Source organism: Botryllus schlosseri, chromosome 13, assembly GCF_051294905.1.
Source record: "Botryllus schlosseri isolate E-star chromosome 13, Bs_hap1, whole genome shotgun sequence".
NCBI lineage: Eukaryota > Metazoa > Chordata > Ascidiacea > Stolidobranchia > Styelidae > Botryllus > Botryllus schlosseri.
This window is the reverse complement of record NC_137248.1, coordinates 24,489,735-24,503,804: the sequence shown is the minus strand read 5'-3', so window position 1 is coordinate 24,503,804 and position 14,070 is coordinate 24,489,735. Positions and strand designations below refer to the sequence as shown.

General features: G+C 39.8%; 1 protein-coding gene across 1 annotated transcript in view; it reads left to right on the top strand.

The window, feature by feature from the left end:
* The window catches only part of LOC145453684 (cilia- and flagella-associated protein 43-like), a 252,286-nt gene that overhangs the window by 224,891 nt on the left and 13,325 nt on the right, over positions 1-14,070 (top strand). The window contains exons 17-27 of the mRNA XM_080331653.1: positions 35-165; positions 2,378-2,514; positions 2,901-3,019; positions 4,259-4,384; positions 5,031-5,121; positions 5,183-5,313; positions 7,484-7,690; positions 8,523-8,642; positions 10,070-10,330; positions 12,375-12,468; positions 13,769-13,889. Coding sequence (XP_080187779.1) covers positions 35-165; positions 2,378-2,514; positions 2,901-3,019; positions 4,259-4,384; positions 5,031-5,121; positions 5,183-5,313; positions 7,484-7,690; positions 8,523-8,642; positions 10,070-10,330; positions 12,375-12,468; positions 13,769-13,889 — 1,538 coding nt within the window. The remainder of the gene's footprint in view (positions 1-34; positions 166-2,377; positions 2,515-2,900; positions 3,020-4,258; positions 4,385-5,030; positions 5,122-5,182; positions 5,314-7,483; positions 7,691-8,522; positions 8,643-10,069; positions 10,331-12,374; positions 12,469-13,768; positions 13,890-14,070) is intronic.

The following is a 14,070-nucleotide window of genomic DNA, read 5'->3' as shown; positions in this document are numbered from 1 at the left end:
CGTTTACACTATACCAATGACGATTTCATTTCAGTCTGCCAAGATCATCGTCAAATGTCATTCTTATCTGAGCGGAGGTGTAGCGTTTGCTTTGTGGTCACCCGACAGCCAACGGATCTTATCGTGTGGAAAAGGAGACAGTTCCTTCGTGTCCTATTCCTGGAAGTCAGTACCTCATGCAATGATCATCTGTAGAGCCTGACTGACAGGCGCGTAGCCGGGGGGGGGGGGGGGGGGGGGGTTCGAGGGTCGGTACCCCCTCCTTTAGAAGCGTGAAACCCCCTTCTTAAACGCAAAACCCCTTTCTTTTGAAATAACCGTTCTGATACTAATGGTCGGTTGCAATTCAATAAATCGTATTATCAGTGTTACGTGCGGCCAATTAACGAAAGGCGTGTTGCCAATTAGCGAGATTTTCCGTGCGCATTGCACTGCACAATGTAACGATACACGATCATCCGCTGACATGATTGCGAAATTAGGTCATTCATTGTCACGTGCTATGCAATAGTTGCTAGCCTCATTTATCGCGTCTCCAACAAGCCTAGTTCCGCTGGCTTGAATAATCGCATCTGCATTGGCCCGGTGTGCACGATATCATCGCTGGCATACACAATCGCATCTGCAAGCGGCCTAGTATACGAAAGATATCGCTAGCCTAACTACCGCGTCTAGGGCCTACCATGCTTTGGCTCCTATTTCCCGATGGCTCGGATAAAATGGTCGTTAAGTATATGCTGATTAGCGATTGTGATTAAAGAGTGACATCGCGAAACTGAAAGACATCGAATATCCGCAAACATGTGCGACGCGTGCGTTATATATTTCCGCTAATACTTGAACACAACCATCAGAATATGTGTATCAACGTGACTTATAAAACAGGACAGGTTTGAAGCACCTGAAATCGGCGTCATTATGACACATGTTCCCTAAAAACTCGGACATTTCGACTTGAGCAAATAGTCGACGAGGCTGCGTAAAACGCGTTGATAAGCTCAGGTATTTAATTGTTGACGACAGATCAGAGAGTAGTTAATTAACAGCACTTCCGGACTCGTCGAAAAGCTTATCAAACGCGTATAATCGCGAACACGAGGAGATTGTATAATGCATAATCGTCATTTACGCATGTACTTAACCCTAATGAATTGACGCTATATTAGTAAATTCGCAAAACATCGAAACCCCGCCCTTATGTTTTAAAACCCCTTCCTTATTTTTCGGCTGGCTACGCGCCTACCGACTGATATCGTATTTTTGAGCCGATACCGATAAAACAGCTAATTTGCACCTTTACTGATAACCCTGATATATTCGTTCGATATTCAAAAGAGATGACATATATTTCAAGGCGCATTTCCAAAACTTCAGGGCATTTTGATCAGCTTTGTAGCCATTTCAATGCTTGTAACGAAATTGACTAGAAAGCTTCTTTTGGACACCTGTAATGTTGGCTCCATATTATATCATCGAAGCCATAACACTACGTGACATCATTTTTGTTCAACTTGTATTTAAATTATAATTATGGTATGTTTTTGTTGCAGTCAAATCCATGGAAAGTTGCATTTATTTTTCACAAAAGTTGCAGTAAAAATTTGCAATTATGGACAAGTTCCTCGAAATTATGAGGGTATGAGATACTCGGATCGATCCGTATCCAAGGCACTGTAGCATAACTCAGTGTTGGCGACTTCAACAAAATCAATAGGCTGAAAAAATTGACTCGGTGAAAGTATGATTTTCGGTGGTCTAGCCTTAATGTACGTCAAATCAGAAAGGACCTCAAATTTAAACGACATGGAAATAATCAAGCGATCTATTTACATATAGTGCCAAATGTTTCCAGTGAAAAGTTGGTTGCATGAAAAATCGAAAAAAGTTGCAAAACGTTGTACCGTATGGAAAATGGAGAAAAGTTGAAATATAAAATTCCTCCAAACAGCTTAAAACACCATACTACATAACTTCTGAGTATTTAGGAAGCTGCCGGAAGCTGTGAAAAAAAGTTGCAAAAGTTGGAAAAACTTGCCCTAATTATAATTAGTTCACTGGGCTTTGTACCACCTTCAGTTCTCTAAATCTATGTAGAGATGACTAAATGTGATTTGTGCTATTCATTATATAATGCAGTTTAGCCCTAACCTTATTTCCCATAACTATAGCTCTCTAAACTGAGCATTAGGCCTAATGATCGATGACAGCGAAAAACTATTGGCATATTAGAATCAGCGCCCAAAATTAGCGAGAAGTAATAAAACCATCCAGTTAAACAAAGATGATATGTGAATATGTCACATGTATTCCGTTGGGCTGTAATCATCTTATATCTTTCGTTTTCAATATTAAAATACCGGTACCATGTTTACCGCAGCCTGACGCCTAAAGGACGTATTGAAATGAGCAAAGCAGTGGAATACGGGCGGAACCAAGATATGATTTTGCGAGCTATCGCAGAAAAAGAGGAAGGCGTACTCAACGCGGTTCCTACAATCAACACTCTTGAAACAGGTATGTCAATCAAGTGAAAATGTAGTCATTCATTGTTTGCGGTTCGATCAACAGTTGTCGCTCTTAGACCACGCAGGATATTTGCTGATCGTGAGTTTCAGTTCAAAAATTTGCCTGGATTGTTTTGTCAACTACACAGTGATCAAATTTCCTTCCCAATTAATGGATTAAGACTATGCTGCTAATGTAATATGAACCTGAATTATCATATTATAAATTCATATTGAACCCCTGAATTTATCGCCATAAACTCGGACAAGATGGAACTACGAATTTCTGGACCAGGTGATAAATTCATGACATTAGTTTTCAGTTCCACTTTCCTTTATAAGGTTTCCGACACCAAAGTAGCTTGTTATCATGTTCATCGGGTGGTTCCTTTACAGACGCTCTTACCACCACTTGGCATCAACAACAACTGGACGTCGCCACAGAAAAAGAAAATCTGGAATATGAAACCCTCAAGAATCATTTGAGAATCAGCATTGACCAGATGAGACAAACAGTGAGCCAAATTTATTTATCTTAAGCAAATCGGTCACCGGTCTATTCTACTCTATCTTGAATTGTGTTCTAAATCAAATGTGACACTCATGTTTGTTCGAAACTCTCTTTGAAGCTTATCTAATACTTTCGGGAAATAAACTTGTTCATTAAGTGACATTACGCTGGGTGTACCATATTTTAGAATCGGGAAATGAGGACAGTTTTACTAAATCAAAAAGTCAGTTGATCAAGACTGATAACAGTCGATTTTTTTTTATTTTTGCTGTAAAATTTGTGAAGGTGATTAAAAAAAGGTCCTAGCTGTAAAACTATAAAGGAGTACGAATTGCCAAACAGGAGGACATTTAGGCGTCCTCGGAGGACATTTTCAAAAACTTGAAAAAGAGGGACAAATTCTCCTAAAGGAAGACGTATGGTTTCGATGATACAAGGCTATTTCAATCGGTTGCTATGACATTTTCACCCGTAAGAGTGATGCAAACTTATCACAAAACTTTTCATTACTTTTCAAAATCCTAATTTAATAGTAGCCTATATCGATATTGAAATGTACTATTTTAGATGGTACACGAACTCCTTCTGTAGGCACACCCTGGATTGGCGTATTGTGATAAAATTCGACGCCAAGGCACCCAAATGAAATTGCGAAATCTGTTGTCGCTATCATTATTTTTTTCATGCAAATAGGATTATCCAACCAATGTTTACCAATGGCAGAATTCATGGCCTTTGCCTGTTCTGCATCAAGCTTGAGCTCTCTCATCGCCGAATATTCGAAATTTCATGCCTGTAACGTCATATTTCGTGATACGATTGTTGGTATGCAATGTTCTTTTCAATTCTCTACTAGTTGCTGACGATCACCACTGACAAGTGTCAGCCGTGAACATTCGGGCTCATTTCAATATCAATATATTATTCAATCCTATCTTGAAGTTCTGTACCTCCAAGAAGCTCTAAAAATCCAAATTGTGGAACATAAGTAGTGTTGTTAACAGCATGTTGACGGAAAAGTACAATTAGTATAGAAACATGACCACTTGATATAGGTAGTGCAAGTAGGCAGAACCGACTTGAGCAATCTGAAAAAGTCAAAGTACTTTGTATGCTGACAACAGACCGAACTTTGTCGTTTTGACATTCTCTTGACTTTTCATGACGTCACGTTGTACTTCGTTAGTGTCTTGTACTTATAATAATACCGGTGCCAATGGTTGATTGTTTGACATGTCTTTAGATTGCGGATATGATGACAGAAAACAGTGCCAGGCCGGAAATCGAGCAACTCAACCAAGAGGAATATAATCTTGACGTCGAACAACAGACTTTGCTGCAAGAGATGGAAGAAAAGAGGGTTCAAGAGGTTAGGTTTGAGTCGGGATGCATTCAAAGTCAAATACATCCCACTATCTCGATGGCAGGCAACTTTTTAGGGTCGCATTCAACATCTGAATTTTTTCGCAGCCCTCAAGATGGTAAAATTGTGATTACAAACCAAAACTCAATCCTTTATGTTTATATTGTGACTGAGGACATGTGGATTATATATATACCGGTATATAGATTCATTTTAAATCAAATACTGATTTGATGATAACTCACACACATCGGAAACAATGACCATACACTTCTGCATGATCTGCCTCTCGATTAATGATTGAACAGGATCACCTGCTTTTTAGTGATATCGTCACTGGCCACAGTAGACCACTCTCTCTAGGTCACCGCGATGCATTCGTAATACTAATAACTCTCAAAGCATATCATCCAAAACAAATCTTAACTTGAAATCAATATTACACTAATCCAACAACAAAGTGAAGTCATTGTTTTTGACAATTCCAAAATTGTTCACCCCTGATTTCTTGTTGTGGTACCTTGTTAATCTACTTCAAGGAATTCAAGGTTAACTCTTTATATTTGAGCATTACATTGATAAACCGAATATTGAACGTAGCTGAACTGATATAGATAATCTGTATAACAACAGGTTTGAAACCACTTTGCAGGTTCGCGAGCAAATCGAGTTTGAAAATTTGGCGGAAAGATACTTGAAGTATGTGATGCAAAAAGAATTTTGGGACGACATGGTAGTCAAAGGTAGTAAATAAAAGTCCGGTTACAAACAGACGAAAAATGACAAATTATTCTTATCCGACAGGCCGCGCCGTGAAAGCCTTCAATTCGACGACCTTTGTTACCAACTATGCAACGAAGGAAATTTTGCAGTCCGATTTGGCGTTGTTGAACAAAGTCTCTCGAATTCGTGCAGCTGAAATTGAAGAGCTCAAAGTGAGTTGGCATTCATCGAGCGCACAGTATTTCATAACTTTAGTGCAGACCAGCGGTTCTCAACCTTTTGCATATCGCGGACCGGTAAAATTTCAAAAAATATTTGGCGGACAGGTGGACTTTTAAAAATTGAAATCAACCCGAAATGTGAAGTATGCAACCGTTTTTTGAACGTATATGGTGCTGGACAGTGACATTTAGAGGCTTTTGATCGTATTTAATTATGTTCGTGATCAATGTTCTCTCTAATTTTGACGAGTCTGCGCACACTCACCAACTTACTGCGCAGACCCTTGGACAACAGTGCATAACGACTAAATAAAAGGTCATCACTTCGGATTTTCGGACTTGGATTATCTGTACGCAGGAATATTGTTTGTGATGGCATCCATGTATGATCTTACGGTTGTGAGTTTGTCGAGTGGTGGTAAAATTGCCTTGTCGAGATAAACGTGCTGCCGCCGGATTTCGTTTGTAAACAGTCTTTCGCACCGCCGGCCGCGGGTTTAACCGACCAAGCCAACTGGAATAATGTTCTTTTCTTCGACAATAACGAGAGAAGAAGCGTTTCGGAGTCGAAACAAGCACCTTTTCGTGCTACCTTGCTCTTTGGCTCTGTATACTACTAATACAATACGCTGCACGAAAGCACTTGACAACAGCTATACCGGCAATCCAAAATATCCTGACCGAAAAAGCATTTCATCAGCCCACCCCAAACATGTTGGTATAGGGCCCACACACCGATACGACCAACTTCTGGGGGCGTCGCCCCTAGGCCCCTCAGTTGAATGGATGTTTTCACCAGTACTTGTGAGCACATTCATTCTACTCAGTGTAAGCAGAAAGTTTCTGAAGCTTGATCGGGTCAATAGCGAAAATATTTGAGCATTCATGACTGAATCGGTCAAAAATATTGGCAATTATATATAGTTATAAATTTTTTATCCTCTCAGAATTGGCAGATTTTCCGGTAGAGCTGAGTGAAGTGTCGTCTAGGAAAATTTAGGGCACGTGAAAAATAATTGAAAATAACATATTCGTGTGGGCCTGTTGAAATAATCACTTCATTGCATGCCAATATTTCGTGACCTAATGTCTGTTATGTAGTGAATAGATATTGAAATCGCTCAAGCGTACTTAACTAAAAGCCGCAGACGATTCCAAATTGGTATCTCTTCACTGGCAAATATTTTTTTCTCTGTTGGATCGCATTTGTCTTGTGGAGTAGGCCTACAGATTACTAGGACGGCGAGATTCAGCGCCAGACATTTAGGTGCCTATGGGCAATTATACATTATATATATATATATCGGTTTCTGGTCAACGAAGCTTAGTCCTTTTCGTCCCAGGTTTTCTCATTGCCTAATTTTTAGCACACCTTTCTGAGTCCCATGTTAGCTTAAACTGCATTACGTGTTGGTGTGTCGTGGAGCGGCAATGGCTGACACCGAAATGCCTATTTCCGGGAAAATGGTACCCCCAATAAGCAAGACATTTAGTGGCATTAAATCGCGCAAGGCGAGAAAAGAAATTGAAAAATATTGGAAAAAGTGTAAAAAAAAACCTCGATAATTTATGTTCAATTGCGAAAAAAATCACACCAGTACAATCGGAGAGTTTTTGGTGCCCTAGTTAAGCTCCGGTCCTGCACAAAATGGATGGATTGAAAACGATTGATCGCGCAAACTGCGCGGTTCAGCGAGTAACCTCGTACTTGTCTCTCGCATGTCGTGAAGAAAAGACATGTCTTTAATTTCAAGTTAAATCCCGCCCTAATGTTACCTCCCGAAGTTCTGAATCAATTTAGAATTGGATGTTTTATTTATTTTATCAATGGACAAATCTTCAACATATTGCATCATGAAATTAGGGTATAAAATTATAATATACCTCGCGGACCGGCAGGAATGTCGTCGCGGACCGGCGGTTGAGAACCACTGAGTGTAGACCACTGGTTCCCAACCTTCTACGACTCATCGCCCCCTTATAATAATCATCAAATTTTATTTTCATCTACCCAAGACAAACACACAATGCGATTTAATGAACAGATAGGGGGATGCCGAACGACCAACCAGTTACGGTCTAAGTCGGGGAATAGCTTCTGATGTGCGATTGGAGTGATGTCCGACTCACTATAATGATTTGTGTTTCACTTATTGACCAGGCCCGGAAAGAAATTGTGGAAAGGTCGACGGGACAGGCAATGGCGGACGAGGAAGAGGAAGAGGAAGACGGCGCAAGTGGTTCGGACCATCAGCTGTCCTTGCACGGAAGCGTCGGGCCCAAATACGGGGCCAACAACGAGTTGTTTTACTCGCAGTTCGACATGCACACCCGGGAAGAGAAAATCAACCAAATCCTTTTCCTTAAGGTAATTTCGGTAGATGCTACTTGATATCATTACAAGGGCAGAGCGAAATGAAGTGGCTCATTGATTCCATTCTGAATTGAGTATAAAGCTCCCAGTCGAATATCCAAGTACCGGTATCACTCATTATGACGTCATGTTATGATATGGAGAATTCAAATTCGTACCTTTAGGCCTATATCACCACAAAGAACATAATGTGAGTTCTTCACCACATAGAGATAAAAATTTGGTATTTTTAGACCATGACAATGTTGTGGGTTGATCACCACTTGACACACATGTTATTTACACTGCATATTTTGGATGCTATGATATTACCAATCAAGGTATCAAGGTTTCCAGATTGGGTAAAAGCAACGAAGCTATATTTCCTAGTGATTACATCATCATGGAAATGGACTTGTAATTTCGGTACTTAAAAAAATCGTATGTCATTACAATTAGCGCTCGATTCGGATTCACTGTTCCCAGCTCTAGTTATTGCTTAATTGAAACTAGCATTCAAATGCAAAATATACGGCACAGTTTTAGGCATGAACACTTCATTTTTACACTTTGTCCTTTGTGAAGTAGGTGGTACTTTTAGGATACACTTGCATCGCTTTTCAGATCTTCAATTTATACTTTTACTCGAGATTATTTGCAAATGTCTTCGAAATTGCCAAGTCTACTTGTAATTGAGTAGAAATTCACGACGTCTTCTTCCACTTTTTGGATAAGCCTTTTAAATTGCTAGTTCAACTTGGAGTTATTGCCTTGCCAGCGCTGAATATCTTTTCCACCTGTGAATGCACCAAATTAGCAGAATGACATTCCTTTTGCGTACATGCAGGACGCGATTCATCGGATCAAAGTCGCGTTCAACAAAGAATTTGCGAACGTCTACCAAAATAAGGAGCAAGAAATAGCTCGCGCAAAAGAAAAAAACATTCGAATTCGTGAAATTATGGAGGTTGGTAAAATGGCTGTCACATAATCTGCCAATGATAATATCAATGACAGTAACTGTGAATATTGATATCATCTCCAATTAACTAGAGTCATTTCTGACGTAACATATTCATTTTTATTTTATCGGAATTGGATCGAGTTTACACGTGAACTTCAGTACAAGTTTGAAATGGGAGGACCCGAAAACCTACCCCCCCCCCCTCCCTCAGGCCCTGCCACTGTTAGTAGGGATGACTCTGAGCTAGCAATGGATGAAAGAACATCACACAACAGATCATCGGTATCACGATTCACAGCAAACGATGACATGTTTTCTGTTTGTTTGGCAACTAAGTTTCTTTTAGGCGCAACTAAAACTAGAACCCACTCTCTTTTCAAAATCCCAAATTAGAATTAGAACTAGAACTATTAAAAAAAACAGTAGATAGTTCATGGTGAACCAAGAAGATTGGTAGCTTGTACAAGTCTGGTTTTGAGGGGTCCGTGAAGGTCAATGTTAAAACTACAACTGCAACACAAACTAAAAAAACGACATTGTTATTTAAGTAGGCGAGGGCTTGGCGGACATGTTGACCTTTTTTAGTCATGAAATCCCCAAACTTCGCTTTTATACTGCTCGTACTCGGAATTTGTGAATTTCAAAATTTTTTCACAGACTTGTTCGTAGTAGGAGCTCTTTACAAGATATGAAGTTATCGAGGTGCTTACATACGAGATAATGGAAAATATCGATTCCGGTGTCTTTTAATCTTCAGTGAACCTAGTCTAAGAATCATAATGCTGACTCTATATCAAAGTACTAGGACATTCACTGAGATTATCATTTTCAACCAGATTCAACCAGAAAAACTAGAAGTTCATCAAAAGAATGTGATTGCATATAAAACAATTACCTACTGGTTTTCCGTAGATTTAACACCGGCATCAATAGATTGGAATAGTTGCCGATCTATTTGTGTATCGATTAAATGACACTTTCGTCTTTGGTGTTAATGATCTCTACTACAAGGTCAACACAGGTATCTCATTACACAGTTTTTCCAAGTTCGATTAGCATTACTGAATTTACGAAAACTTTGAAATTGAATCGAGTTCAGTCCATATCAAATTGCAGTTTATTCTTATTTGCATGAGGTAATCAAATGGCTGTATACCGAGCCTGGCTCCTTTTGAGATGTTACATTTTTCCTGTAACATTTCAGGAAAACTAGACATTAGATTAGAATGAAAATTACTGCATAGATTATAATTAGATTACCGATATTTCACTTGATTTAGTCAATTAGACAGCTAGACTTATCTAGTCCAAGTCTGCTTGTTACCCTCATCCAACTGTCATTCTAACAATATTTTTCATTGCATCACAGTATTGTGGTGTTTTGAAATCATGAAATTAATAATAAACTTATGGTATCCATTCTAACACAGGACCTCGCTATGGACGCCGCTTATGTAAAGGAGCCGACCATGAGCGTGAACGAAAAGCCGGAAAAAATCTTCACGGTCACCGATGACGAAGTAACCGTGGAACGCGTCTTGAGCTTGGAGCAACAGAAGCAATTCGACGAGGAGAAACGGCAGGAGGAAGCGAGGCAAGAGGCGGCCAAAAAGGACAACAAACGAGAACGAGGCCTGCAGGATATGATGGGAGGCGTCCTGGAAGTGAAAAAGGAAGACATTTTGAAACAGGTATCTAGGATTTCGATACTATCAAAACATGATAGAGCGTTTCACCATATACACCAGGGGTCGCCAACTCAAAATGGGTGGCAGGCCAGGTTTCGAAATTCATGGGGCCGCGGGCCGCATGACTTCAATATCGAATATGAGAATAGGCAACGCAGCCTAACAACCACGTTTTGACAACTCTACGTCAGTACAACGCTGTGCTATCTAACATGGGCGACAGGGATAGCCACCATAAAAGAAATAATATTTTATTCAAGAAATACAAATACAACAAAAAATATCATGATCATCAATTTCTTTTTTTTGAACTATGAGCTGCGCATGATACCTGACAACACTCTTCGGCAAATAAAACAGGGGCGGTCAACCTTTTTTGATATTCAGGGTCGCTATTCGATTATTTATGTAGCCTACGGCCGCGTTTCAGTGCATAGTCGTAATGAACTAACGGGAGGCCAAATACCCTCGGTAAACCGTCCATGTCCATTGCCGGTGAACTCCGGACTAATCTATTTACTGATAATGGCTTACTATGCAGGCCGAAATCGTGAGTAGTCATGTTATGAACAATTGAACATGTACACTTGTACAGGGATTCGTTTTGTAGTCCAACGAAACGCAAAGATTTTTCGTATCCATGAGTGAATTTCTGCACTAATATTAGTAAAGGTTCACATATTACTATCACGTATTTGTCCTTTCTCAGCCCATGTGATCAGATTCACCGGTAGAGTTGATGCAGGGGATTTCTTTGAAAATTTAGGAAGTTATTAATGCTGCTGTGCCGAATCTTTGGGTGGGCCAATTGTTATTAGTCCCCTTTGTCGCATGCTGTTATATCTTGACCTCCTATCAGGAATGTCGGAATAGTGGTAAGATATTGAATTCGCCCAAACTTACCTACCAGAAACAAATTTCATTCGTGATGACGAGATCACGATTACAAATTGGTGGTTCTCGATGCGGGAACATCATTTTTCTCTGCTCTTTGCATCTGTACCTTGGTGCTCAGATTACAAAGCACACTACTATATTAAAATCGAATCGCATTGAACTGCGCATAGAGCGAAGAAAATTTCAAGAATAATTCAAACCTCTCATTTATTAGGGCGTCAATTCGTGAATTCAATTTGCATATTGACGGCAGCCAACACATCCTAATTGAATTAAGTGTCGACGGCCGCATAATTTGTCTTTTACTGCAACAGGTTGGCTACCCCTGGACTAAAGATTCAATATTTACGTTAGATATTTGCTAGGAAACGATCTCCAATTTCAGAATTTCAAAATGCTTTACTTAGAGTTCTTCCGAAATTTCAAATGAGGTCTCGGGCCGCAAAATATGACCTAGGGCCGCGTGTTGGTGACCCCTGACATGAAGGCAGTGTGACGATGTGAAACGGTCTATCATGTTTTGATAGTAACAATCGAATTGGATGAGCAAAAGCGGTTCATGTCTTGTTTGAAAGAAAACATCTCTGCCGCCGTGATTAGTACGTACTTATTCGCACTAGGGATACGTTTTGGGTTCTATAAGGAAGTAACCAAAACTTGTCTATTTTTACAACAATGTCTTCTCGTCTTCTCGATTATATACACGCTCGGTTGCCCTACTCTCGTCTGGCTTTGTGGCGTAGTTAGTTAGGCATTGAAATTCTGAATCCAACGATGTATTACTTGTTGGTTCTGCATGCCATTGAGGTCGTGCTTTACAATTTTGATAAGTGAAGCAAAATTTTCTGTAAAAACCCGCTGGTGCCGGCCGGTTAAAACAACGTTACAATTTCACATCGTTTTCAGTAAAATTTGAAGAAAAAATTTATTGTACAATAAATTTTCAATTTTCTATCTCTAATGAATTCACTTCTTCTGGTTGGAATTGAGCCATATTTGGTGTGCATTAGCTTTTAGCCGACCTAGCAATTCCATCATATTGCCAGCAAAGTGCAGGTAATGGATCTTGTCCAGCCCTAGTTTCATCCATCCAGTCTCTGTGTATGTTCTTCTTGCACGTTTGCCATTGCCGCATTGAAATCTTTGACAGGACCTACCGGTTCCTGAGTTTGGGGAGAAACTGGAGAGCGAAATGACCGAGGAGGAGAAGAAGTTGATGAAGGAATTCGAGAAGAAGCAAAAAGGTGAGAAGCATGCCTCATCTTGCGAATCACTCGCCATTTTGGATTTACGACCATATTTTAAACTACCAATTATGATAAACTACAATCTACATCCTTCATATATGATGTACAAATTCGTTTGAAAAGTGAATTATTTCATGATCAATAATTTCGTTCATGACATTACTAGTTGGGATGAATCGGGGCTGTAACGAATAAGAATTGCTTGTTGCGTTACCCGGGAGTATGTTGAGACATTTGATCAAGGATTTTGGAAGCCAGTGAAATCCTGGAGCATGTTGTTCAATTGAACTCAAAACACAGGTATAAATAGTACGGATTACACACTTTCTATTGGTACAAAAATTTATGCTTAGAAGGCATTTTTCTTTGAGTGGCATTGAAATATGCAAAACGTGTCTGATCTCAGCCTCCTCTTCCCTAGTGATATCCGAGAAGATGATATATATGGTTCCTATTCCTACTCAAGCTAGCAGTTTGAAAAAAGTAGGTTTGGTTGTGGGGTCACATGCCTAAAACAGTTAATCGGAAGTGGCTGCTTTCAAAATTGTGATATGACTCTTGGAGGTGCTGAACTTCAATACACAATTGAATAATATACTGATATTGAAATAAACCTGAATATTTCAGGCTCACACTAGTCAGGGGTAATTGTCGGCAGAGAATTGAAATCAACAATCGTATCGCAAAATACGACGTCGACGTCGGCAGAAATTGTGAAGATTTTATCATTTTGGTCAAAAGATAATTTACAATGAAAAGTTTATTACAATACTGCTACATCAATTTCCGCCCCCCGAGTATTCCAGGATAGTGTAACAGTGATGCATCAGGCTTCTTGATCGGTAGGTCGTGGGTTCGATCCCCGGCCTGGTCAGACCAAAGACTCGAAAACTGGTATCCGCGGCTATCCTGCTGGACGCTCAGCATCCACGGATAGCATGGAAGAGAAAAAACGTGGGTGCAGACGAAGTGATCTTACAATCGTATCGCATCTCCGTCGTTAAAGCATCCCGATGGTGCAGGCGAAAACGAATATCACCCCTTATCTCTCTCTCCCTTCAAAATCAAATTTGAAGTATTTCTGGTGATGTCATAATCGGTGATACGATTTTTAATATGCAATGTTCTTTCTAATTCTCTACTAGTGGCCGACGATTACACCTGACGAGTGTCAGCCGAAAATATCCGGGTTCATTTCAATATCGATACATTATTCTGGGGTTAAAGTTAGCGTCTTTCATTAGGTTAAGAACCACTGCTCTAAATTTTGGTTTAATTATTGTATTTTTTGCTTCAGATTTGCTAGAAGAACGAGAGAAGTTTCGCAAAAACCTGGAAAACGAATTGAAAAAACTTCAGCAAGCGGTTATCGACGGAATGGTGTCATTCGACGAGCAATTGCTTCTCTTGTATAACAGGTGCTGTTGCCATTCTATGCATTGTTGCGGTGGAATCAGAGTAGCTTATGTCCATTATTCACATCTTAGGAAAATATCAATCTCGACACAAATTTTCGCCCCCATATTTACGCATCCCAAAAAGGGGACATATAAAGCTGGAATTTTTTCACCTAACTCTGATCGCTGATGAATTTACTAA